Raw genomic sequence first — 27,827 nt, 5'->3', positions numbered from 1 at the left:
ACTTAAGAGCGACAGTTTTACGAGATTAACGATGGAAAGAGCGATGTTATCTATGAAGGCGATGATATATGGAAACCATCTCGATTTAAGGATTGGAAGAACAGAAAAATTCACACAGGATCATTATTGGTGTTTATCGGCTTAAGGAGACTAGCAGAAGAGATCATAAAGAAAAAAGAGAAAATATATGAACAAGATGTGATGTGGAAACAGACTGGATAGAATTATGAACTCTGTTTGGACTGATTTGGACATTAACGCAGTAGCAAGAAGATGATCAGAATCCCCCTTCGGATCTTGAAATATGGGTCCTCTCAACAAAATTTAAAATTCGGCTTTGTAATTTGGAATTTTTGTGAATTGGAATTTTGGCCGGTTAATAATTTTTTTTTTTTTTTTTTAAAGACATTGGTCCAGCACATCCACTGCCACCCCTTCAGATGCAAAGAGGTGGGGCTGCGTGTCTTCAGCACATTGTTGACAAGGTACTCCACAACTCTGGATGACTGGAGTACTTTTTGGAGGTAATAGATCGTGTATCTGATTCCATTGGTCCCATTTAAGAGCCAGGTGAATTTCCAGACTTTGTTTTAGGATAATTTAAGTGCTGCTGCTAATGGGCTGACCTCCTTTTGTGGGGAGGAGAGGGAGTGGCAATTGGTAGTCCACAGGTCCATTCTGTTGCCTCCATGTGATTACCAGTTGAGCCAGGTGTTCTGGGTTAGTGCAGCATCTGTTATTGGAGAAGACTAGTCTGCAACTGCCTACCTGCTGGATTCTGCACTCACATTTTTCTGGGTTAGGAACAGTAATACTTGCAGGTTGTGTGCAGGCAGATTGCTCAGTGATGAGTCACAGGGTTTGTCCATGCCATTGCTTAATCCTTCTGGTTCCGCTCTGCATTAATGGAGGCAGCTCCCCTGACAGCAGGAGATTGTTGGCGAAGGAAAAACAAGGATGATTGAGGGTAGTTATCTTTGCAAATTCCCCCCAAGGACAGGGGGGAATGACCTTCACTCACAGTCAGTCTCGGTACCTGGCTCTTGCTCCAGCTTGGAATGCGGGAGGCAGGGAGGCACTGAGTGCAAAAGCACTTCGCCTGCCGAAAACCCTCCAACGCCGCCATTAAGAAGCAGAGGTTCTCCTGTTACTTAGAGCATAATTTAAGGTTTGGACTTGAGAGAAGACTTCATGTGGTATAAAAGATGGTGTGGGAGAAGGGGGGGAGCTATGGTTTCTTTATTTAAAGCTTTCTTCTCTACATTTATGATTTGGCAACCCTCCTCTGAATGCTACTTCAATTTATATTTGTACAAGCGAGGATGAAAGAAATTGGATTGTAGATATGGAATATAACGTTAAACAGAACCGTGTGTGTAAACAAAGGAGGGAAAGGAGGGAAGCTCTATTATGCAAAACGTTTACAATGGAAACTTAGAGCTGACTCTTCTCCATCCTTTATTATTTACTGAGTTAACTGAATAACGCTAAGAATTTAATTGGAATTTAATTTAATTGGAAGTATAACTGCTCATTTATCTTCAGTTGGGCGGAAGGATGAAAGGAGTCTGTGAACTTGCCAAGGAACTGATAAGGTTCATTACTGAGTCATCTGCAGTTCGACAGACCACTCTTCTTCCAAGGCTGAGAGGAAAAATGGTGAAAACAAATTATTTATTGGGACAGAGTGACTTTTGCAACTGTTGTTAAAGTTGCAAAACAATGAAGCATGGGACAGAGCGAAGGAGAAATTTCTGGAACAACAATGAGATATCAGCTCTGCCTAAGGCATGATGTGTAACAGCAACAACCGGGGGAAAGATAGACATAACATTTAACAAGGACAGGAGGAACACCACGGACAGAATAATTGCCACACACTGGAAGAACAAGGATATAGCCTGAGCATAGCTGTCAACTTACAGATTTGAAAATAAGGGACCAGCAGCCTTGAAAATAAGGGATCAGCAGCCAAAATAAGGGACCTGCAGCCTCACCTGTTCCAGGCACTCCAGTCTTCCTGTCCTCCTGCAGTCTGGTCAAACTCATGCTGGTAGCTTCGAGAACACTGTCCAACCAACTTTGTAACCAGAGGTTCAACTGAATAGAATCTGAATCACATGCACCACAAGGCCTATGCAGCCTCAACTTAAGATGGCTCCCCAGCCTGCTTTGCACTGCAAAGTTTGCAGCAGCACGTGCAACAAAATGGCGTCCAGCATTCAAAAACCCCCTCAGCTTGCATTAACTAGCCACACACACACAGCCTCCCCCCCCTCGCCACGAGATCACCAGTCACCCACCATTTTAGCCAACCAGCTCCTCTCTTTCCCCCCATAAGTCAATTGAAGAAGCCTCCAAAACAAATTCTCCCCTCCCACGAGATCTCCTTTCCTTTCCCCCCACCATGTGCCCCCACTACAGACAGACCTTTTCGCCAGCAAGGGTGAGTGGGCCGTCAATGACGTATCCATCCGATTCCGATCCGAGCACTCAGAACAGTTATGTTCAACTTCTGAGCCCCTCTGAGCCAAAGGCAGAAAGCCCAGCCAGCAGCCATACGAAGCCTCAAGGAAAACCACCGTCACCTCTCCGCTGGGAAGCGCTGAGCAAAGGCGAGTCCCCAGGCAACACAGCCGATTTGATCAGCACAAGGCATGCAAGCTCCACCCCCCAGTCATTCTTAGACTTCTTATTGGGTGAGCAACACAGCCAAGCAAGACAGTTGGAGCCTCCCTGGCCGGCAGAGAGGGAGGGAGGGAGAGGAGCTGCTTCCTTTGAAACCCGGGAAATTTAAGGGACATCATCAATAAGGGACAGCAGCGGGACATGGTGCTGGAATAAGGGACTGTCCCTCCAAATAAGGGACACTTGACAGCTATGAGCCTGAGTGCCTCACTTGTAGCTTTATAAAACATTTAATGTGTCAACATGAATAGAAGTTATTAATATTGCAGTTGTTGTACAAGGGATTAATATTATGACTGGAATGCAATGGAAATTAATAAGATTTTGGAATGCAGAAATAAAGCAAGTAATCAAGCCGTCAATTCTAGCACCTTATCTAAATTGTATAATGAGGTATTTGAATGATTGGTATTAATAATTGTATTATAAATTGGTATTGTTATAATGAGGCTATTATTGGATTGTAATTGAAAACCAATAAAAATTATTATAAAAAACAGAAAACAAATGCCTGTGATTCTGCTATAGAAATGAAAATGTTTCCCCAGTGATCTCATTTGTAATTTACAAGCAGCCCCCCATTTAAGTGGGGGTTACGTTCTGAGGCACCACACACAGTGGTGAAATCACATATAATCGAAACCCATTGAAAAAGCCTGCAAACCACTCACCCCCCACCCCCGGTTCTGCTCCTGCCCTGCCCTGCCCTGCCCTGCCCCACCCCCACCCCACCCATTTTAGTGATGTTTCTTCAGTGCTGGCTTTATGATGTTTCCAGGTTACTTCCAGGTTCTGAGTGATGTGCATATACACAGTCACACACATATTGAACACGTGTAAATGGGGAGCTGCCTCTACTTGTAGAGGAATAGAAAGGGCTGACTTTACTACAGTTAGTGCCTGCAGATATTTATTCTCAAACGAAGCTAGATTGGAGCATTCTAAACTATAACTATAAAGTGACATATGTATTTTTAATGAAATGATTTTAAAATGTTGTCTTATTTTATTGTTGTTAGCCGCCCTGACCCCGGTTTCGGCTGGGGAGGGCGGGATATAAATAAAATATTATTATTATTATTATTATTTGTTGTTATAGCTAAAATCTGCCTCTGTTTGAAAGAATTGAAGGCCAAGGAAGAAAAGATTGCATACTAACATCCCGTGATCTATCTGACCTGAGGAGAAGGTTGCAGAAGATCAAAGCTATATGGAGCGTCAGATAAACTGCTGCTGTCTCCAAATTTGCTTCCTCATAGGTCAACAATATTACTGTGCCACATGGCCTATACAAAACAAGCATTCCCGCTGCAATTCAAAAGCCCCACTTACTCATACAGTAAGTGGAATACAGTGAAACTCATTTCCCAGTAAACCAGTGGTCCCCAACCTTTTTGGGGGCCATGCCCCACCTAAGCATCTCTAAAATCCTGATGCCTCCCCCCCCCCTCACTGTGACATATAATTCTTATTATTTGAAAAGTGAACTCCTATTCACATGGAGGCAGCCTAAAAGGCCATTCACTGTTAATTAAAAAAAAAAAAGGTAAAGTACACTTAACAGTTAAGTCCAGTCACAAACGACTCTGGGGTTGCGGCGCTCATCTCACTTTACTGGCCGAGGGAGCCGGCGTTTGTCCACAGGCAGTTTTTCCAGATCATGTGGCAGGCATGACTAAGCCGCTTCTGGCGCAATGGAGCACTGAAACCAGAGCAGTGCACGGAAATGCCGTTTACCTTCTTGCCGGAGGTAGGATGTGCTTTCGAACTGCTAGGTGGGCAGGAGCAGGGACCGAGCAACGAGAGCTCACCCCATCGCAGGAATTCGAACCGCCGACCTTCTGAACGGCAAGCCCTAGGCTCAGTGGTTTAAACCACAGCGCCATCCGCGTCCTCTCACTGTTAATAACTCACTCTCAAATTGCCCCCCATAAAAATCAAATTGCCCCCCTGTGGGGTGTGTGCCCAGAGCTGTAGGTAGGTGATCTTGCACCCCTGGTGTAGCACCCTGCTTGTGGTTAACGCTTAGCTGGAATGAAATATTCAACGTAGCAATAGAGAAATTAAAATAATAATTTATTTGTCAGACAAATAAATGATAGGCACAGTGGTATATGGTTACCAAAGCTCTGCCCACTCCAGCCCTGATGGCCAGCACTTATATTCCCTCAGCCCAGCCCCCTTACTCCTCCTTTGGCTGCCTCTGTCCAATCAGCCTGGTTGAAATTCCTATTGGCTGTTTGCTAGAACCAATCATAAAAGATACACCCATTTCCTATTACCTTTTATGGGAGACAAAGAGCTATATTTCCTTCTGTCATATATCTTACATTTGCCTCGACAAGGCACCTTAATTACCAGATCATCCTTGCCCTATTGCCCTTTTGCTCTTTTGCCCTTCTGCCCCTGGCAACAGGGGCAAATGGCTAATACAGATGGCTCATGGTTTTAAATTTTGTCATAAACAGAGATCTTGAGTTCACCTTCTCACACACCATCAATGAAATAAGAATCTAACATAAGAATCTAACATTTCTTACTTTCTAGATCTTTTGCATAATTACACTAAAGTCAATAAATTTCATACATAACATAGATAGATTTTTAGAAGAAAAGGAAAGGCCTTTTCAAAGAAAGAAAGGAACTTAATAAAAAGTTCCTTCGTAAAAAAGTTCCATTTTACACCCCCCTTTCCCAGCCAGCTGTTGTTCATTAGCTCTTTGCCCTTTAACCTTAGGAAAATGTGGCTGATGGGAAGCCCAGGATAAACTATTTACCAACTCTTAATTAGTGTTTTTGCAGCTTGATTGTATTCTATAATTTGTATGACCTTTGCTCCCAGCCTGTAATTCCCTTCTATAACTTTGAGGTACATAAGTCAATGAGGGGCCCTGTTCAAGAGAATAAACAAAGCACTCAGCCAGCTGGTTTCTGCCTGGCCTGAAACAAGAATTTGCAAATATATTTTTAAGCTTATTTTAAGATATAGATCTTGATCAGATGCCTCACTGGCAGAACCGTCCAGATTGTGCCCCCCAGCCACCGACAAATTAGCTCTTCTTTCTGCCTCTCCTTCAAACCCCCCCCCCCAATCAATTCACCCTCTATTTAAAGCCATTTCTTATGAGGCAATAATCAATATTTATGGACATATTTTTAGCCTATTTTGCACACACACCCCATCGCCTGCGCCCCTGGCGGGGCCCCACATCACACACACACACCCCCCCAGCTACGGCCCCACGTTGGGAACCATGGCAGTAAACTATTCTCTGACTGCACTGTTACAACACAGAGATCGCCCTCACAATTAAACAATAATTGGAAAATTAAGACTTCACATTTATCCAGTCAAACTACATGCTAAGTTTATAATATCATTTCCCCAAGCCTACAGGACCCACAAAATACGAGAGCAGCTCCAGTGCGTCTGCCTGACCCTCTGCACATGGCCTCTCTGGGTCGTGAGTAATTTTTCAAGACTGGTGTGACCAGGCATTGTGAACAATGCTTAACTCACTAAACATGAAACGAATTTAATACACTCCATCCATTTGTTCTTGGTAGCCATGCAGGAGGTGGGTATTTAAGAATGATCAAGGCGGCCCCCAGAAATATGGGCAGGGCAAGGGCTTTAAGCCAGTGGGGAACTGTAGCAGATTGGGGAGAGTCTTCTACAACCCGTGTCTTCAGGGGCTTTAGAACTCGGTCCCACTGGGTCAGGATTGCACCTCTGGCTTCCCTCCACTTTCCAGGTCCAGTCAGGCGGTACTGATAAGAAGTGCAGGGGCCAAAGAACACCACCCAGGCTAGTTTGGGGTCTGATAGGAAAAGCAATGGCACATTGGGCTTCACACCTAGGCAAGCAGCAATTTCATCCATGTAGGAGACGAATCTTATCCTGGTTTTGTCTTTCTTGCTGGAAATATCAGTAATACCCCTAAAGTGGAAAAGAAATGGGAAGAGTGTCAAGCTTCGAAGGCCCAGTAAGCACAATTCACCTGTTTTGTAGCCCCACCTCCCCCCGCGGAAGTGACTGTAGCCCTCCACAGTCTGATCACATGAGCATTCAAGATACATAGGGGGCGAGGGGTGTGCATGGACCAGCTCCGCCCCCTTGTATCCTGCGCACCAGGTAGGCCCTCTCCTCTCCTCTGATGCTTGCTTGTGTGGAGGCTGGAGGCAGTTTGAAGCCTACTCAACACTGGGAACTTGGGTAATGTAACACAAAGGCTTCTAACTATTTAGGCAAATGTGGTTAGAAGCCCCTTTTAGACTTTTGAGCCAAACACAGGAATGTTGGGGGCAGAAGAGGCAGGGGGGCTGGAGGTGTCATGGGGGGCTGGAGGTGGGGGCAACATGCTGGAGAACCTGACTTGTCACTTTTTCTAGTAGTTAGGCTGAGAGGAGCAATTTGCCCGTTGCCTTGATGGCTGAGGAAATGATTTGAACCCAGGTGCTCACCAACAAATTTCAACAGCCCAGCATTATGCCAAGTATTTTCCAATTTGACCTTTGTCTCAAAAATAGCAATTTTAGAAGGCTGTTTTTTCAGCCTATGCTGTTGCTTCAGTGACTGCTATCTCTCTTTATCATTCCTTCTCTAGTTATCCTAGTCAATCAGAGACCACTGCTAAATGTAGTCATGTTAGGATGCTATGGAGCTAATCAGACATGCTGCTGGTATCATTGAATCAAAAAAGGATGAAAACACTGGCATCAAATGGAACCCAGAGGTCCACCAGTTTATTGAATTCTTTTCTAATTCAATGGGGTAAGTAAAGCCCATTAGAGTAGGGGCAATGCTGAAGCTCCTGGCTTTTGGTTTTGCAGTGTTCCAGCTGCTCACCCAGGGAGCTTCCTGGCCTCTCAGGTCCTAGTCCAACGCTCTAACCACTATACCACACTACTGGCTCCCTACAGTGCTTCTGCTATGATGCAGCTATATAAATTAAGTAGGTAAATAAATGGGGGAAAGCAAAATGTCCCTTGGAGAAGGATCTGAAAGATTTTCCTTGAAGCTTGAATTTGTTTTATTCTGGATTGTTTTATTTGATGCTTTAATGTATTAAATGTGCATAAACCTTGAGATTTTTTCTTTAAACTATAAAGCGGTATAGAAATGAAATTATTATTATTAGTAATAGTAGCAGTGGTGGTAGTAGTAACCCTCCATGATAAGAAAACCGGGGGGGGGGGGGCGCTTTAAGTAAGTCAGAAATTAGATCATCATAACAAAAGAAAGAAATCTCTATGCAAAACCGTGTTTTAAAATTTTCTGCTCTCTGGTGCCATCTGGTGTTCATAGCACATTCAAATCGCTGTATCTTTACTAATGTAAGTGAGTCATAGGTCACATAAGCAAGTACTTAGAATATTGCTCAGAAGTATACTGCGAAGGGCTGGGGCAGGTTTAGCAGAGCTGCCCAGACTGTCCCAGTGGCCCAGTTTGTGAGGGTGCAGCTTGAATGCCTTTCTGATATATGTCTGAACAGCAAATGAACTTCTTCCTGTTTGATGCCAAATGTAGTTCACTGCATTAGGTTCAGCGTCTGGGTTCAGGTGAGAAGTCTGGTCACCTGTTTCTTGGAATGGAATAATGGAATTATGGATAATGCTGCCATTCCCCCATTTCTCACCCACAACATTTTAGCATAAAGGAATCAAAAAAGGAGAGGAGAGGAGAGAACGACCATTTGTACAATCTGCTTGTTTTTCTCATCTTGCTCCTGACAAAAAATTTACTGCTCCTTATGGGGAAATCCGGCACAAGGATGATAATGATGACCATGTATTTTCTGCTCAGTGGTCGGACAAAGACTGGGAATTCAAGTGTGGTGGAAACTCTTCTTTAACCACACGATGGCACTATTTTCATGGATGAAAAACTTCTAGAGAGCAGCCAATCAGAGCAGGAGCAGCAAAAAGTGAAGGAGGTCTCTTTAACCACCTGAAGGTTTCTAAAAATTTAATCCATGTTGTATGGGACCTTAGCATGTTGTTTCTGAAAATGGGTAAATGGGGTAGCAGCAAATATCTGGGGAGGGAGGTTCCTGAGATCCTTCACTACTCTTTGAAGTCATCTCTGAACCTCCCAAAAGCACGAGCAAAGCACTCCATGGGCTTAAGGCATCTTCTTCTTTTCTGCCATTAAATTCTCAGTTCTGTATATTTCCCCCCACTCAGGGCTCTTCTAGAGTGCTGCTGTTTTTTATTCAGACACATATCAGCAAATTCAGGTAGTGCAATTAAAGTTGATTGGGAAACAAACAAGTCTCTCTCCACTCCCAAAATCAAGCCATTGTTTTAAGGTGTGCCATTTTTAGATTTTGTTAGATTTGCAAGTTAAAGTGTTCATTATGTGCATATTGCCTCTGATGGGTTATGGATCCCAAAAATGGACTATGACATAGAGAAACATGAACAGCTTAAGAACAACACAGCAGGCCATGGTTTTGTGCAATGGTAGGAATATCATTAAAAGGTAGAAAAACTAGTAATTGGATACAACAAAAATCAAAAGTTATAGATGTAGAGGCCAATGGAATAAAGCAATGTTAGTTTGGAGGCTCTACAATTTTAAAAGACCAAGGGGATGACCACTTTTGTGGTCCACTTGCCTTTCCTCCACTCTTTCCAGGCCTGCAAAAACCTGCTCTTTAAAGCTCAATTGGAGCAGACAGCAATCCATGGAAAACCCAGATTGACGTTTGCCCTGATTCAGCTTTAAAGAGCAGGTTTTCGGGGGGGGGGAGGAAAACGCTTGCACACAGAGCATTAAAGCATGGACCTTTGTGTGGAAAAAGCACAGCAAAAGGTAAGTGTGGATAAGCCCTGAATGATTACAGTCATACAACATGCACAATAATATATAGCATTTCATACTTTTTAAGGAGTGCGTTCTTCCTTTTAGCAACTTCACTGATCAGTCTGCTCATTGGAGGGAGCTCACTTGACCCTGAGTATGAGAAAGAAAATGACAAATATGAACTTCTGTATTTCAGCCAATAAAAGGAAAGCACACTTGCTGCTTTGATTCAAGTTGCCTTTAATGAGAGACGGCCTGTCAGGCTTGAGAAATCTAAAGTCCACACTGGGATGGTTGTTTAACTCTGAGATGAATCCTAATTAGATGTTGTGGTAGCAGAAAGTCCATATATGACATCATCCACACACATGCAAAAAAAATTGTGTGCAGCTCTGAGGGGAACCCAAGGTTTGCAGAAGTACAAACAAATTAGACGGGGGGTAGGATTCAGAATGCCTTTCTGGCCACCACAACTCCCAACCCCAGTCCAGCAAATTTTAGAAACTCTTCACAAGACTTTGAAGAAATTCTGTTCTATAGGAGGAATGCAACCTAACTTTTGAAAAACTGCTGAAGCCTTATATACTGTAACTTTTGATGACAGTGCTGTGCATGGAGATGAAAAGGTCTGATCTATGCTCTACGCCTGTACCAGTTGCTGTTGCACCCAGGTCCTACCTGTGCGCTTCCCGTGGGCGTCTGGTTGGCCACTGTGGGAACAGCATGTTGGGCCAGATGAGTCCTTGGTTCAACCCAGCAGGGCTCTAATTGGAGTTCTAGTTTTTAATCTCGCACACATGAAACTATTTAAAGGCCAAATTACTCAAATTAATCCTATGTCTACCCCATCCTTATGCAAAGCAGGAGTGGTGCCCGATCTGATGTTCGCATCAGCAGGTCACAGTGCCAACCATTTCCTCTCCTTCATACCTTCTTACAATTGGTGTTTCATTGTTAAATGTTGTTGTGCTTCCCCTTGGTGTAAACTGGAAAATGACAATAAAATTATTCATTCATACCATTAAATACCCTTGTGATCCAACGTGCCTGAAGTTCCGCTGCTGGCAGAATGGGTCCAGCTAGTGCTATAAAGCCAACGAAAGCCAACGTGGGCTTTTCTAGGTGAGGAGGAAAGATGAGCTTATACAGAGATGTGCTGCTCCTGCAAGCATCACGCAGAGACTCTTCCAGGAAGGGAAATGTGGCAGAGTAGCCAGTTGCAAAGATGACCGTGTCTATATTCTCTTCTACTGTTTCATCTTCAAAGATGGCAGAGGTGTCCGTAAACCTCTTCACATTTGGCTTTACTGTCACAGTTCCACAAAGGATACAGCTAGGCAGCTCATCATTCAAAATTAAAGATGTCTCATGGACATTGCTAAATAGCGGAAAGTGGAAAGAAACACCATTAGTCCATATGTGACCACCAGCTGCCCCTCTTTACCAAGGACAGTTCCTACTATCCAATTACCGCCCAGTTTCAAATCTTCCATACCTGGGTAAGGTAATTGAGAGAGCGGTTGCTGAACAGCTTGGTAGGTTTCTGGAGGAAACATCGGCATTAGATCCATTTCAGTCCGGTTTTCGTCCTGGTTTTGGGACGGAGACGGCTCTGGTTGCCCTAACAGATCTCCGTAGACAACTAGATCGAGGCGGGTCAGGACTGCTGATCCTTTTAGATTTGTCAGCAGCCTTTGACATGGTCGATCATGATCTTCTGGACCACCGCCTTGCAGACGTGGGGATACAGGGCATAGCCCGTAACTGGTTGTGCTCTTTTATCTCTGGTCGGGGACAGAGGGTGGCACTAGGGAGGCAAATGTCGTCGCGCCACTCCTTGGTGTGTGGAGTGCCGCAGGGTGCAATTCTCTCCCCGATGCTTTTTAACATCTTTATGCGCCCCCTTGCCCAGATTATCCGGAGCTTTGGGCTGGGCTGTCACCAATATGCTGATGACACTCAGCTCTATCTCTTGATGGATGGCCACACCGACTCGGCCCTGAACACACTGACCAGATGTTTGGAAGCTGTGGCTGGATGGTTTCGTGGGAGCCGATTGAAACTAAATCCTTCAAAGACAGAGGTCCTATGGCTAGGTCGGGATGGCATGGGGATGAGGGACCAACTCCCTTCTCTTGCGGGGGCCCAATTAGCGCCATTGCCTTCTGTTAAGAGTTTGGGTGTAATCCTTGACGCCTCCCTTTCCATGGAGGCGCAAGTTACAGCAACAGCCAAGGCGACATTTTTCTACCTTCGCCGCATCAAGCAGTTGGTCCCTTACCTTTCCCGCCCCGACCTGGCCACAGTGATCCATGCGACGGTCATCTCCAGGCTTGACTACTGTAATTCGCTCTACGCGGGGCTGCCCTTGAAGCTGTCCCAGAAACTCCAGCGGGTACAGAATGCTGCAGCGAGGCTCCTCACGGGGTCTCTGCCATGGGAGCATATTCACCCAGTGCTTTTCAAGCTGCACTGGCTCCCGGTGGAGTACAGGGTCAGATTTAAGGTGCTGCTTTTGACCTTTAAAGCCCTTCACAGCCTAGGACCCTCATACCTACGGGACCGCCTCTCCTGGTATGCCCCACAGAGAGCCTCAAGGTCCATAAATAGCAACACCCTTGTGGTCCCGGGCCCTAAGGAAGTTAGATTGGCTTCAACCAGAGCCAGGGCCTTTTCAACTCTGGCCCCGGCCTGGTGGAACGCTCTGCCTCATGAGACCAGGGCCCTGCGGGATCTGATTTCTTTCCACAGGGTCTGTAAGACAGAGTTGTTCCGCCTGGCCTTTGGCTTGGAGCCAATTTGATTCCCTCCCTCTCTTTCTTTTTTCTTTTCCTTCCCTCCTCCGATGAGGCTACATTTTAATATTTTAATGTTCCATTATTTTAATGTTGTACTTTACTTTTGTTTTAAGTTGTAATCATTCATCTTGTTTTTATTATTGCTTGTAAGCCGCTCTGAGCCCGGCCTTGGCTGGGGAGGGCGGGGTATAAATAAAAAATTATTATTATTATTATTATTACTATGCCACTGAGATATGATAGGCATGCGTGTTAAATATGTTGTTGGTGTGTACAAGCATTCTTCTGGTTTCCTCCCTACCCCTGACCTCTACAAGTTGAATCTCTCATACCCTCCAACATTTATCCAAAAAAATAGGGACATCCTAAGGAAAAGTGTGACATTCTGGGACCCAATCAGAAACCAGGACGGCTTCTCTAAATCAGGGATGTCTCCGGGAAATATGAACCCTTGGGGGGTCTGATCTCTGAGGAGGAAGGAGCAGATACATGGAATTTATTTATTTCTTTGTTAGAATTGCATATCACCCTTTATCTGAAGATCTCAGGGCGGCTCACAGCATAAAAATACAAAATGAGAATACAAAACAAAATAAACCAATAGCGCCCCACAAACACATTTAAAGACCATAGATTGTCTAATCAGCTCAAGGCCTGTTTATGGGGAGCCAGAGGGACATTGCTGCTGCCGTGTGTATGGCAGAAAGACCTGCTCCCCGCTGCAAGGTCCGTTTCCCCCTGGCCTGGAGGGGGGGGGGCCCACACATACCCTGAACAGCTCAAAGAGGCTCCTAGGAAGCCAGAGGGACATTGCTGGAACAACTTGGTTGGAGCAATTTGGCTAAAATGTTTTTAAACGTTTTAAACAGTTTTAATTTGGGGTCCTCTGTTTGGGTTGGGGTTGGTTAAATGTTTAGTTGGGGTTGGCAGTTATTTTAATTTGGGCCTAACTGTAAACTGTTGTTGTTGTTGTTATTATTATAGATTAATGTTTTCACCTGCCACCTCAAGATATATGATGAAGCCGCCAGGCAACTGGGTGGAAGAGGTGAATGCCCATAGTCGATAAGTTCTCATAAAACCTGAATTGGTGAGAGCTCTCAGCAGCCAGCCAAGCTGAGGTCAGCGTCTTTTTGGGCTTTTGACAGCATCTTGTTCCATTGCTCAGCCTACTGAGATTTAAGTGTAAGTGTTTGTGTTAATTAGCTGTATAAAATAGTGTTTCTTGTTTTCTTACCTTCTGAGCCATTTTTATCTGTGTAATTATTTGAAGTTTTTCTCTCTTGTATAGTTTTGTTTTTGTAAAGTGTGTGTATGATTTTATGAAATTTGTTCTGGTCTGAGTTCCTGGACCCTTTAATTTTAGCCCCGCCTTTCGGAGCAAGGGTCGTCCACCACAGCAGGTATCCCTATTTGGGATTTGATGGTTCAGTAGAGGCAGGTGCTGCCAGACCGCCACCTTCCCCAGTTACCATAAATATTTTGATAATGAAATTGCCTGACACTTTTTGTTAAATGCTGCTGCTTGGACCTGCTTTGTGAAGCACTTTACATTCTTCGACTCACTGTTGGACTTTCCTTGGAGTGATACTTGCTGGAAAGAACGGACTGGTAAGCACTCTGTGGTACCTTCATGAGAACATGGAGGGGAAAGACTCATTCTAAGGGGTTGGAGGAAAGGCTGTGCCTGAGCCTGAGGCTGGGTCCTCTGCATGCCTTTGTCACGGCTTACAAGAAGCCAGTGCTCCTTTCGCTCTAACGCTCATTCTTGTCATATGAAGCTTTGCTGGATTTTCGTGTCCAAGGCACTGAAGGGTACTTCAATGCCTTAGACACGAAAATCCAGCAAAGCTTCGTATGACAAGAATCACACTCTAGCGTATAGATAATTACTGTGCACTGTTGCAGTTACAGTGAGCTTTCAGCAAAATGATCTTCTTTGGAGAAGTAACTCATAGAAACAAGAAGTGAGCTCCTTGACAATATGTATGTGCCTTGACAACTGTGGCTAGTGATGCTGAAGAAGAGAAATTTGCTCAAAATGCATTGGGAAAGGAATCCCCCCTCCCAATAGATACTGTCCACCCATTGAGGTTAATTACTACTTAAGAATGCTAATCTCAGAAACTTCAGTTTCTGTAAGCAGGCCACTCTTGTTTGCACATTCTTAATTCAGAAGATTACCTTTTAACAGGAATCAAGCCATAGTTCTCATGGTTAAACCATCGATTCATCTTCTTTGCCATTAGCTTGTATACAGTGCCTTCTGGAAGCAGCTTTTCAATTAACCCATAAAAGCGAGTTGTCCAGGTCATGTCCACCGGCCAGCCAGCTTCTGAAATGCGACTTACCACCCATGCTCCGCTTCTGGTGCTGAGGAAGACCTGAGGAGGATTCAAAGTGAAGAAGCATATCCTTAGGGTGCTGCCGACTGCCTGGCAGATGATTTGAGAGCATGTGAGAACTGGTCTGATGGAGTGACAAAGAGACCAAGGCCCAAAGGCTGGCCAGCTCCTTTTGATATTGCTCACACAATATCATTATCTTAAGAGCAAAAGTAACTCCTCAGGAAATAGCCATGAGATGATGAAGCAGGAGACCAAGATCATACCAAGAGCCATTCCACATGTCCTTTTCATTGTGCATTCATGAGTGTTTGTGCTCCTGATAGTTATATGTCATCCTGCTTTCAATACTGTTTGTTCCTGAAGAAGTTTCAGGGTGGAAAACCACATTTCCAATCAGTGCATGTCCCGTAATTTCCTGCTGAAATCCTTCAACTTTTTATACCACAAATGTTGAAATGCAAATGCCCCTCTAGAGGGCAATAATGCAGCAACGTTGGGACTAAAAGTGGAAGGGTGTGCAGACTAGGGAATGCAACAAATGGGCTCTCTACAGACCCCTTAAAGTGGCAGAAGCACCAGGGAGCTGGGGAGAGGCTCAGAGACCACCTTTCTCCTCTTAGCTACCCCACCAACAAAAATCGAGCCAAGAGCACATTCCATCTGGCCTCTGTGAGGAGAAGCTTCACATCTGGTGCTTCCTGACATGATACTTAAGGACAGTGGTGGAAGCAGTACCAGAGTGCAGAAGATCATGTCCCACCACCAAGAACCTTCCAGAGTTTTGTATGAATTGCATACTCTGCTGTAAGCTGATCAACATCCCATACCCTTTTAAAATGTGGATCTTTTGGGGGAGGTATTATTGGGTTATTGTTTTTATTTTATATACTGTGATATTTTTATGTGAACTGCCCTGATACCTTTGGGTATAGGGCAGTATATAATTTCTAACAACAACAAGCTGCCTTGAATATCATTTAGATCAGCCACCCCCAACCTGGTGACCTCCAGCCAACATTTGCACCATACAATAAAAGCACATGACTCCCCACAAAGGATCCTGGGAACTGTAGCTTACTCCTCACAGAGCTATGATTCCCAGCACCCTTAACAAACAAGCTGTGGTGTGGACATGGCCACTGGTCATAGTGGCTGGGCTGAAGGGAGTTGTAGTCCATAATACCTGGGGGAGGCTGGTCAAGATCAAAACACAGAGTGTAAGGGCCAAGCGAAACTCCATTTCCTTTTGTGAACACTATTAACAAGTACTTTTAAAAAGGATGTAAATAGCTCTAGGGTTGGGTTGGAAGTTTGAGATGGACCACAGGGAATGGGGAGGGAGAGATTAATCCTCCCCTCCCCCATGCTATGTTCCAAATGAAAATTACCCTCCCCAGCTTCTATCTACATCAGCTGAGAGGTAAAAAAGTTAAAGATTAAGTGCTGCCATCCCATCACACAGATCTGAACTGGCAAGCTCAAGAGGCTTGGCGATTTAGACTACAGCGCCACCTGCATCTTATCAGCTGAGAAGCTCCCATTGGCACCCATGCAGGCTTCCCTCCCAATGCAGTTTCTGGGTGGGGACAGGATGGGACAAATGTTTCTCAATGGGAAAGGGCTGAATTTGCCATAATCATAACAAGTCTTGGCCTCGAGTGGTAGTGATGACTAAAATTTGAAGTATATGCACATTCCGGACAATGCACACCATGGTTGGCTGTGAAGCACAGTGGCTAAGAGATGGGAACCGTCATGAATCAAGGAGTCCCTAGTTAAAATCTTGCCTTTACCACGAACCCACTAAGTAGACTCAGTGGCGTAGCGTGGGTTGTCAGCACCCGGGGCAAGGCAAGTAATTTGCGCCCCCCCCCCCCCCGCTGCACTGTCCCTCCCCCAGATAGTCCCTCTCTCTCCACACCGCACCGCACGCCTGGCACCCTCCCCTCCACAGTGGGCAGCGACCCGGCGGCTCGGATCGGATTCACACAGCCAGCACTGCAGTGAGAGAGAGTGAGTGAGCCAGGTAGGGGCAGAGAGCTGCGAGTGCGAGCGCGCCCCCCCCCAGATGTTGCGCCCGGCCCCCCCTGCACCCCCCATGCTACACCACTGAGTAGACTTAAGCAAGCTGCTTCTTTCAACCTCAACACACCTATTCCCATTTGTAACATAGGAATAATAATAATGATGATCTACCTTACAAGGCTGTTAGTTAGTCCCCTCCCCCCCCCATAAAATTTATACAGCACTTGATTGTAAAAACAACTACCACCACCACCCTCAAAGCAGTTTACAAAAACACAAAAACAACAAAATTATTGGTAAAAATAATTAAAAACCACCTTAAAAGGGCTGTTGTAAGGGCTAAACTTGAAAGCACTCTATAAATATGTTATCCTTGTTATTGCTCCAGGGTGATGATGTGATTTATCTCCCACTCAAGACTGAAATAAGCTCAGCACTTATTTGTCCATAAAGGATGGTGGTACCTTTGCAGCTGTGTGGCTGATCTCCGCCGCAAGGTCCCCTCCAGTGTTGCCAGCACCAACTACAAGGACTTTTTGCCCTTCAAACCCTTTTTGATCTCTGTATTCCCAGCTATGGAAGTAGCGACCTTTGAAGTTTTCAATCCCTGAGGGGGGGAAAGAAGGAAATGCTTTTATACCCTTATTTCACAAGAGATTTCCCAGTGGATAATAGGTTCCCCCCCCCCTTCTCCTTAGCTGCTGCTCAGCACAGTGCCGGATGTCTACTGCCGTCTTATTATATCCATGTATCAAAGGCTAAGGGGAAACTCCAAGGCAAGATACCTCTGAGTACCATCTGAATTCAACTATCCAGATTCTTGGGCTGATGGAACAAGGAGACTCTCAAGTTCTCATAGAGGATTTAAAAAATAATAATCCATGGTCTGTCAATAGCTGTCATCCATAAAAGCTAAATGGAACCTTCGTGTTCAGATGCAGTATATCTCGGACTCTGCATGCTGGGGATAAAAAAGGGGTTAGGAAGGCCCTTAAGCTGATGCCCTGTTTGTGAGTTTTTCAGAGACTGTTGGAAACAATAGAAACATTTTCAAATTTACCAGCAGAAACATCAAATCTTCTCAAATGTAAAGGTGAGTCTTAATTCAAAGGGCAACTTTCTCCTTGCAACTGTAATGACCAGCTGTTTGTGATTATTTCATTAGGGCTTGTATGGGGGAACTTCCCTGTTGATTGTGCCCTGTGGGTCAGGGGTGCCTTCTGTTCTGCCACCCTTCATGGCCTTCAAATTCCACTGCCTGGTGACAGGCCAACCACTGGTACCAATCAGACATGGCCACTCTTGTCTATCAGTACCAGATATTCTGAGATTTTAGTGCACATCTCTTTTGCCTGAGGAGAGAGGGAACACAGTCATGCTAGCTTATGTGCTGTTTCAGGTAATGCCTTCAAAACGCACCTGGGAAAGAATCCAGTGGAAGATTGATCTCTGCATAGTGGCCACTGCAAACCATTACGCCATCAAAGATTTCTGATGTCTGCTCCCCATTAGTCTCAGTGTCGACCACCCATTGTCCAGTGGCTGTGAAATGGGGGTGTTTTCTGATGCTGCATACGGTGGTCTTGTAAAAGCCAAAAAACAACAACACACAACAGAATAAAGCAACTCAAATGACGCACGCTGGGCTTGTCCACACTTTTGCCTGTTCTGTGCCTAGAAAGCACGGGTCAAAGTGGTTTTCCTCTTGAACTGTGGTGTTGTGATAGCTTGCATGGCATTAAATCCCTAACAGATAATTACTGTATTTTTCGCCCTATAGGACGCACCTTTCCCCCTCCAAAAATGAAGGGGAAATGTGTGTGCGTCCTAACCCCCCCCCCCCAAAAAAAACTAGGTGCGTCCTATGGACCGGTGCGCCCTATGAGCCGAAAAATACGGTACATATGAAGGAAGGGGGGAGGGAGCAGTCAATGATTTGAAGTTCTATATTTGTTGTGCAACTGTATCTATGTGATAATTCTTGTAAAATGAGAACATTAAAAAGAAAATGTAAAAAGAAAGCAGGGTGACGACAGGGTGACGAAAAGATGACAGGGTGAAAAATAACAAACAAAGCAAAATATCTAGGAATCTGGATTACAGCAAAGAATATAAACTTATACAACAATAATTATGCCAAAACATGGAAGGAAATAAAAAAAGAATTAGAAATTTGGGGGAGGCTAAATTTGTCCTTATGGGGAAGAATAGCCACAATTAAGATGACCGTGATGTCGAAAATGTTGTACCTCTTTCAAACAATACCAATAATAAATTATTTGAAAGATTGGCAGAAAGATGTGGCAAGATTTATCTGGCAGGGTAAAAAGCTGAGGATTAAGTTTAAATTGTTAACGGAAGTAAAAGATAGAGGAGGGTTCACTCTGCCAGACCTTAAATTATATTACATGGCTGCATGTCTAGTATGGTTCAAAGAATGGATAATATTAAAAACTGCCAGTATACTAGACATTGAAAACTGGGACAATAGATTTGGCTGGCATGGTTATTTAGGATACGATAAAGTCAAAATGCATAGAGGATTCCTTAACCATATAATAAGGAGATCGCTTTTTGGAGTATGAGAAAGAAATAAAAAACTATTAGAACCAAAAACCCCTTGGTGGTTGTCTCTGTTAGAGGCAATAACAGTGAAAAAGAAAAATATGGAAACTAATTGGCCTACCTATAAAGAAATAATAGAAGAAGAAAATAACCAATTAAAACTTTTACCACCTAAATGAAATAATTAAATCTGATTAAAAAATAAACGGATTAGATACAAAGATAACAGATCTATAAAAAGAAGTAATATTAAATAATAGAAAGACACTATCAAAAACATAGACTATTATTAGATTGGAATCTGAAAGATAAAGAAGTAAAGGAAGTGATGGTGAAATGGGCTCAATATTTTGGCTACCCAACTGAAATAGAAAAATGGGCAGAATTATGGCAAAAAGATTTAAAATTTACAGCGTGCTATCTGATTAAACCGGACGCGGGTGGCGCTGTGGGTTAAAGCCTCAGTGCCTAGGGCTTGCTGATCGAAAGGTCGGTGGTTCGAATCCCCGCGGCGGGGTGCGCTCCCGCTGTTCGGTCCCAGCGCCTGCCAACCTAGCAGTTCGAAAGCACCTCCGGGTGCAAGTAGATAAATAGGGACCGCTTACCAGCGGGAAGGTAAACGGCGTTTCCGTGTGCGGCTCTGGCTCGCCAGAGCAGCGATGTCACGCTGGCCACGTGACCCGGAAGTGTCTTCGGACAGCGCTGGCCCTTGGCCTCTTTGAGTGAGATGGGCGCACAACCCTAGAGTCTGTCAAGACTGGCCCATACGGGCAGGGGTACCTTTACCTTTACCTTTATCTGATTAAAGAGAACTTTATGAAAATGACCTACAGATGGTAACTAACCCTACCCAAATTAGCTAAAATCAATAAAAATAATAATAAGTGTTGGAGGTGTAAACAAAATACAGGAACCTTCTTCCGCATGTGGTGAACTTGTCCTCAAATTAAACAATTTTGGGAAATGATATATGAAGAACTAAAAAAAATGCTTTAAAATGGCTGCTGCCATCGTGAGTGTTGTGGAAGGCCGCTCCCTCCTGCAGGCCCATTCCACCAGGCCCACGCTCACCATCATCACAGCTTTAAGGACACTGGTGCTGCTGTTGCTACTGCTGCAGCAAATGCCAAAAATGTTTTCACAAATTTTAAAATGTTTTAAAAGTGTTTTTACTTTGTTGCACCACTGTGAACGATGGTTTTTATTTATGTATTTTTTTTTTATTTTTTTTTATTTTGGTTTGGGGTGGGATAAATGTTGAGTGGGGTGGGGATTAGTTTTATTTTAGTATAATTGTTTTTGGCTTGTTTTGCTTTACTATTTTGTTAGGCCACTGTTAAGTTTGTATTTTGCTTTTTAAGGGGAAAGGGTCAGGGCTGCCTGGGAGTGGGCCTCAGCCAACAGAATGGCTGGAGCGGGTTCCACAGGGGCAGAAGCGCCAGGACACCCGATCTCAGTGATCAAGGGCAGGAGGAGGAGCTATGCTAAGACCAGACCATGTCATTACCGAGGAGGCAGGTTTAGTTGTTGTCTGAGGACTATCCCTACCTCCGGGTCTGGTCCTGACCGGAAGGATACTGGAATCAACAGGGGAAACCCACATGGCCTGAAAGTGTTGCTGTGCAATGCCAGGTCAATGATGAATAAGACCACTGCCATCCACGACCTGATTGTGGATGGAGGATTTGACCTGGCATGTGTGACAGAGACTTGGTTGGATGAAGCAGATGGGCCTGTCCTTGCCGCTGCTTGTCCACCAGGTTTCTCTTACGCACAGCAACCCAGGTCATGTGGGCGGGGAGTGGGGGTTGCAGGGATTTTTAGGAAGTCATTAGTCTGCACCAGGCGTCCTATTGGGAAGACCCAGTTCTCTGAGTGCATGTTCTGGAAGTTGGGCAATAGGGGCAGTACAGGATTCCTATTGGTGTACCGACCTCCCCGCTGCACCAAGGATTCTCTGTCCGACCTGCTTCAGATCATGGCGGATGTTCTCCTGGAGACACCTAGCTTGGTTGTCCTAGAGGATTTTAACATCCATGCCGACACGACCTTACAAGGGGCCGCTCGGGACTTCGTGAAAAGCATGGCCTCCATGGGGCTGTCCCTGAATAAGTTTGGCCCAACTCATAGTCGCGGACATGCCTTGGACCTGGTGTTCACTTCTATGGATGTTGGTGATCTGACACTAAGTAAAAGTGAAACAAAAGAATTGCCATGGTCAGATCACTTCCTGGTGCAACTGGACTTCTCCGCGACCCATCCCCTCTGCAGGGAGGTGGGACCGATTCGGATGGTCCACCCCCGCCACTTAATGAATCCAAATGGTTTCCAGAGAGTGGTAGGGGATGCTTTATCCCATGTTGATGGCCTTTCAGCCGATTCCCTGGTGGCCCGCTGGAATGCGGAGTTAACCAGGGCTATTGACTGTCTGGCTCCGAAGCGCCCTCTCCGATTGCATGGAGCCTGGACAGCCCCGTGGTTTTCCCTGGAGCTGAGGGTGATGAAACAATCGCTGAGACAGCTAGAACGCCGGTGGCGGAAAACTCACTCTGATTCAGACTGGACGTGGGTTAGAGCTCAACATCGAGCCTACCAAGTGGCGATGGCAATGGCGAAGAGGACTTTCTTCGCCGCTTCTATTGCATCTGCAGAAACAGCAGCAGGAGCCTCTTTCAGGTGGTTCGTAATCTATCGGAACCACCTTCGTCATTGGGGCCGAGTAGGGACCCCAAGATCTCCTGCAATCCTTTTGCAAAGTTTTTTGCAGATAGTTGCTCAGATTCGGAAAGAGGTAGACTCCACCGTGGGAGCAGGGCCGGGGCCAGAGAGTGCTAGAGTTCTGTCTAGTCCTGTTATATGGGATCAATTTCAATCTGTTACCTCTGAGGATGTGGACAGGCTGCTTGGACGAGTGACACCAACCACCTGTCTTCTTGATCCTTGTCCATCCTGACTGCTAAAAGCAAGCCGGGAAGGGCTGGGCGATGGGCTCTGCGGGGTGGTGAATGCTTCCCTCTGCGAGGGAGCCTTCCCAGGCCCGCTGAAAGAGGCGGTCATTAAACTGCTTCTTAAAATAATAAATAATAATAATAAATTTTATTTATATCCCGCCCTCCCCAGCCGAAGCCGGGCTCAGGGCGGCTAACAACACTAAAATAGTGCAACATTATAAAAACATTATAAAAATTAATTAAAATCAAAATTGATGGCAACCATAAACTAAAGTTTTGTAAAGATTGCCAAAGGAGGGAGTCAGGCTGCACCCTGACCAAAGGCCTGGTGGAACAGTCTGTCTTGCAGGCCCTGCGGAAAGATGTCAAGTCCTGCAGGGCCCTTGTCTCTTGTGACAGAGCGTTCCACCAGGTTGGAGCCGCAGCCGAAAAAGCCCTGGCTCTAGTTGAGGCCAGCCTAACCTCTCTGTAGCCTGGGACCTTCAAGATGTTTTTATTTGAAGACCGTAAGTTCCTCTGTGGGGCATACCAGGAGAGGCGGTCCCGTAGGTACGAGGGTCCTAAGCCGTATAGGGCTTTGAAGGTTAAAACCAGCACCTTAAACCTGATCCTGTACTCCACCGGGAGCCAGTGCAGCTGGTATAGCACCGGATGAATGTGATCTCGCAGTGAAGACCACGTAAGGAGTCTCGCTGCGGCATTCTGCATTCTAACATCCTTAGACCCAGTCATTATGGCCAACTATCGCCCAGTCTCAAATCTTCCATTCTTGGGCAAGGTGATTGAGCGGGTGGTTACTGAACAACTCCAAGCACGCCTGGAGGATGCGGACCATTTGGATCCCTTCTAATCGGGATTCAGGCCTCACCATGGGACTGAAACTTGGTCGCGCTGGTCGATGATCTCCGGCGGGCTAGGGACAAAGGTGAGAGCTGTTTCCTAGTTCTGCTGGATCTCTCAGTGGCCTTTGACACCATCGACCATAACATCCTTCTGGCAGCTGGGGGCACTGTTCTACAATGGTTCCGCTCCTTTCTCCTGGGCCGTGTCCAGAAAGTGGTGTTGGGGGGTGAGTGTTCAGACCCCTGGGCTCTCACTTGTAGGGTGCCTCAGGGTTCTGTCCTCTCCCCCATGCTTTTTAATATCTATATGAAGCCGCTGGGAGAGATCATCAGGGGTTTGGGCTTCGTGTCCATCAATATGCAGATGATACCCAGCTCTACCTCTCTTTTAAATCAGAACCAGTGAAGGCGGTGAAGGTCCTGTGTAAGTGCCTGGAGGCGGTTGAAGGATGGATGGCAGCTAACAGATTGAGGTTGAATCCTGACAAGACTGAAGTACTGTTTTGGGGGGACAGGGGGCAGGCGGGTGGGGGGGACTCCCTGGTCCTGAATGGGGTAACTGTGCCCCTGAAGGACCAGGTGTGCAGCCTGGGAGTCATTTTGGACTCACAGCTGTCCATGGAGGCACAGGTTAATTCTGTGTCCAGGGCGGCTGTCTACCAGCTCCATCTGGTATGCAGGCTGAGACCCTCCTGCCCAAAGACTGTCTGGCCAGAGTGGTGCATGCTCTAGTTATCTCCCGCTTGGACTACTGCAATGTGCTCTGCGTGGGGCTACCTTTGAAGGTGACCCGGAAACTGCAATTAATCCAGAATGCGGCAGCTAGACTGGTGACTGGGAGTGGCCGCCAGGACCACATAACACCAGTCCTGAGAGATCTGCATTGGCTCTCAGTACGTTTCCGGGTACAATTCAAAGTGTTGGTGCTGACCTTTAAAGCCCTAAACGGCCTCAGTCCTGTATACCTGAAGGAGCGTCTCCACCCCCATCGTTCACTGAGATCCAGCAACAAGGGCTTCTGGCGCTTCCCTCGCTGTGAGAAGTAAGGTTACAGGGAACCAGACAGAGGGCCTTCTCGGTAGTGGCGCCCGCCTTGTGGAATGCCCTCCCTTCAGATGTGAAGGAAATAAGCAGCTATCTTCTCTTTAAAAGACATCTGAAGGCAGCCCTGTTTAGGGAAGTTTTTAATATTTAATGCTGTATTGTTTTTAACACTTGATTGGAAGCCGCCCAGAGTGGCTGGGGAAACTCAGCCAGATGGGCGGGGTATAAATAATAAATTATTATTATTATTATTCCAAAGAAACCAGAACCATCTTTATTAGGCATTTTAACGGTAAACATTCCAAAAGAAAGTAAAAGAGTGTTTCTTTATGCAACAACAGCAGCCAGAATATTAATAGCTAAATATTGGAAAAATGAGTCAATATCAACTAATCCTCTGATTACGAAGGGCAAATGAAGCTGTGTGAATACCTTGAATTGGCCAAGATGACAGACTTAATAAGAAACCACCTGGGAGATAAGGTCAAAAAAGAATAGGACTGTTTTAAAAATTATCTAACAAAACATGGTTCCAACAACACTTGATTGTCCCTTGATTAAATTCATAGATAAAAGTTCTGTTCACTAATTAAATACAGATTACTTAAAAGTAAGTGCAGTATAAAAACTGCAAAGGGCTAGAGGGAAGTCAAAAGAAAGCAAATAAGGGACACAATAGAGGAACAGAAAAAAACGTGAAGGGTAGAAATATGAAGGAAAATTCTGTCCAAGAACTTTGTGTATAGATTATATAAAATATGGTTTGTAGTCCTGGAATGATTTTGTGTAATGGAAAAATATTTGTTGTTTGTGTTTTTTCTTTATTTCTTTTCTTTTTCCCCCTTTCCTTCTTTGTCATTTTTTTGTGGAGCTTATATTTTTATTTTCCATTATTTATATTAGTTTTGGTTATGGGTTGTATTGTTGATTGTTTTTTATTTGTAAAATAAAGCAATTTAAATTAAAAAAAGAAAAGGAAGGGGCCCTGCGGGTCATCTAGTCCAACCCCCTGCAATGCAGGAGGAGAGCCTTAGAACAGATGGAGCACTCTCTGGCCCTGCTCCTTGCAAAGTATCTGCCTGTTAGTTTCCCCCTCACCTGGAAGCGTATGTGGTCAAGAAGGCGGAAATGCTTGGCATACGCCCTGAGGTACTCCAGGAGCGCAGAGTGGCGCAGGTAGTTGGGGCAATCCTCGGGGAACGGAAAATCACTGAAGCAGGTCATTTCCTTGGAGGTGTTGGTCATAACCGATCTATAAACACCAGTTCTTCCCTTTTGAGGCGTCTCCTGTGTGGCAGTAGCAGTTACTCAGTAAGTAAGATGCCAGAGTAAATCATTTACACTGCGAAATTACACTGGTTTCAACACTAACTTCACAAGGGGAAGGGTCAGAGAATAGTGGCCGTCTGCTTGGCCTGACATCTGAGAACTGCTGCCAATCACTGCAGAAAATACTGAGATAGATGGACTAAGGTTCTCACTTTGTATAAGGCAGCTTCCTAGGCTCTTAGTATCAACCAAAAAAAACACACCACCTTCTGTGGGTGATAGTTTTGACAGGGTGCTGATAACTTTCTGTTAGCAATCCTTGGCTATAAGGTGGGTCAGTGATGCCACCAGATTCCAACTGGTTAGGACTTTGCAAAGCTAGTGTCTGCTGAAAGGAAGCACAAAACAGGATTCCTCTGATTCTGGTGGAGAACAAAAGATTGTACATGCATTTTCATGCATTCAAAATGTGTAGCTGAATGAAGCTTGGGTGGGGGAGGAAGCAGGGTTATTCAAACTGTTCTTGCCCCTAATTTACACATTCGGGGTGTGGAAAGTAACTTGCCAGCACTCTCCGTTCTGACCTTCAGATGAATGCATGTAAATGAAAGGTGGGAACTGTGCATACAGTCCAGTTTCCCACCTGGTCAGTCTAGACAGGTGGAGAGTATGAAAAGCCTAATGTCAAAACAAAATGTGGAAACATGCTTCCACAGCAGTTTTACCACGCTAGTGATGCACACCTGTACCCACTTTGAAGCAGGGTCACTGTCTCTTGGCTGGCTTTGGGCATACATTCCAGCAGCAGAATGCCATTACTTTCTTTAAAGCTTTAAATTGAGTTTATGGCACTTACTGTGAATTGCCACAGTCCTCCGATGCCCTCGCTCTTCTCAAAGCAGGTTGGCTGCAGCCCTTCATCCAGGCAGCATTTGATGGAGGCCAGTCCACTCACACCGGCTCCAACAATTGCCACTCTGCGCACCATGGCTCAGTCTGGTGTCTGGAAAGAAACTTCTCGGCACACTTACTTCTACGGGAGGAAGTTAGCTGACAAGTTATTTCTTCCGCATACAAGAAAAGTGCAAGGTCATGCTTCCTGTGAATCACAGGATTGTTGCATAAGCTGGTATTTCCCAATCCCAGTAACTGTTCCTAGATGTATGTATTTGTCAATCCCGGTAGTGAAGTTAACAAAGCAGCAGTATTCACTTTGGTGTGCTTGAGTGCTGTGTATTTCCCATTGCTACCAAGCATTCTGACTCTTCCCTTCCCCCAGAATGTTCACACTACTCACTGTGACCGAGCAACACACTTCCATAAATCATGAGACGAGGAATAACGAATATTCAGCAAAATATATCAAGTAGTTAAAATAAGCACAAGCAAATAACATTCATGTCCCAAAGTATGCTTTTCTATGCCTAGCTCTTCTATGCCTACCAAAGGGGAAGACAAAAAAAGAGGCTTTTTATTAACTTGTGGGTGAACATATCAGACGACACAGCGATTGTTCAAACAGCTCTTGTTTATTCACAGGCCAGAACAGAACTGAACTGAAGGATTCAGCCAGCCTGCTTATATAGAGCTCCACTAGAACGCAACAATAACCATTTTCTGTAACTATCCAATCACTGAACGTCACTTTCAATTCCTTATTTGCATATGCGGACCTGAGTGAAAACTATCTACAGTATCCCCCTGCTGGCCCAGGGTGGGAACTGCAGTACATAACACTTTTTGCTGTAGTTATTACTGTTTCCAAGAAAATGTACTCGCAACAGTGGAAAGTTTGGAAACGTCCTGAATGCAGCTGAGAGCAGGATTATGACATCACTGTTTACTTCCTCCGTCTCCTGCTCATCAGTCTACAGCTCTTTAGTTGGCTCTAAGGTTACAACATTTGTGGCTTTTTAAGTTTAGTAAAACAAAAAGGAAGTGGGGACATGGTAGAGGTTTATTAAATTATGTGCTATTCTCCCAACAATGATCTATCTGCTGTGGATTTTAGGTGACTTTGACACAGGTGGGAATGTCACCGCAAATTCATTCTCTAGCTCCCTGCCCCCCCCCCAAAGGGTAAGGAGAGGTCATGGACAGCGTGTGGTCTGATTTGTGTGTCTGAGGTTTTGATAATCTCTCCTCATGTTGCAGATGGGAGCCTTCTGGGTTGTGGGTGGGCAGGCAAGGAGGATGGGAGCAGAGCAGGGCTATCTATGAGTCGTGGGGGGGGGGGAGTATTTGTGAGTGGACTAAAGCTCCTCTCACTTGCTGTTTTAATCCTGGCTGCAGGGAGAGGGGCAATCTGAATCTAAGGGAACTTCAGCTCAGGCCTAAAAGAGGTACCTGATAATCTTGAATCAGTGCTTGAAGTTAGTGGTTTCTTTTCTTTTCCCCCTCTCTCTAAAAAACGTGAGGCCATCTGCTTTGGAATCTGTGCTGTTTAATGCTAAGCATGTGGGCACAGGTTGCAGCTGTTGGTGAGCAAA

General features: G+C 45.2%; 1 protein-coding gene across 1 annotated transcript; it reads right to left on the bottom strand.

The window, feature by feature from the left end:
• Positions 1–6,030: 6,030 nt before the first annotated feature.
• LOC310680167 (dimethylaniline monooxygenase [N-oxide-forming] 4-like) lies at positions 6,031–27,488 on the bottom strand. The gene is made up of 8 exons (XM_083446523.1): positions 26,195–27,488; positions 25,168–25,356; positions 18,087–18,249; positions 17,132–17,274; positions 14,479–14,678; positions 10,516–10,874; positions 9,574–9,646; positions 6,031–6,628 (listed from the first exon to the last, which is right to left on the bottom strand). The coding sequence occupies exons 1-8, from the start codon at positions 26,324–26,326 to the stop codon at positions 6,208–6,210; spliced, it is 1,680 nt and encodes a 559-aa protein (XP_083302649.1). The 5' UTR covers positions 26,327–27,488; the 3' UTR covers positions 6,031–6,207.
• Positions 27,489–27,827: the final 339 nt, after the last annotated feature.

The sequence above is a fragment of the Podarcis tiliguerta genome (assembly GCF_965153285.1).
Source record: "Podarcis tiliguerta genome assembly, chromosome: 6".
NCBI lineage: Eukaryota > Metazoa > Chordata > Lepidosauria > Squamata > Lacertidae > Podarcis > Podarcis tiliguerta.
Note: the sequence above shows the minus strand (reverse complement) of the source record. Positions and strands in the feature narration are given on the sequence as shown.

Coding starts and splice junctions, on each gene's coding strand:
- LOC310680167 (XM_083446523.1), bottom strand. CDS start 26,326: ATGGTGCGCAGAGTGGCAATTGTTGGAGCCGGTGTGAGTGGACTGGCC. Junction 17,275..18,086: donor TCCACTGGATTCTTTCCCAG/GTGCGTTTTGAA, acceptor TCCCCCCCTCAG/GGATTGAAAACTTCAAAGGT. Junction 10,875..14,478: donor GGCTTGATTCCTGTTAAAAG/GTAATCTTCTGA, acceptor TCCGCTATTTAG/CAATGTCCATGAGACATCTT.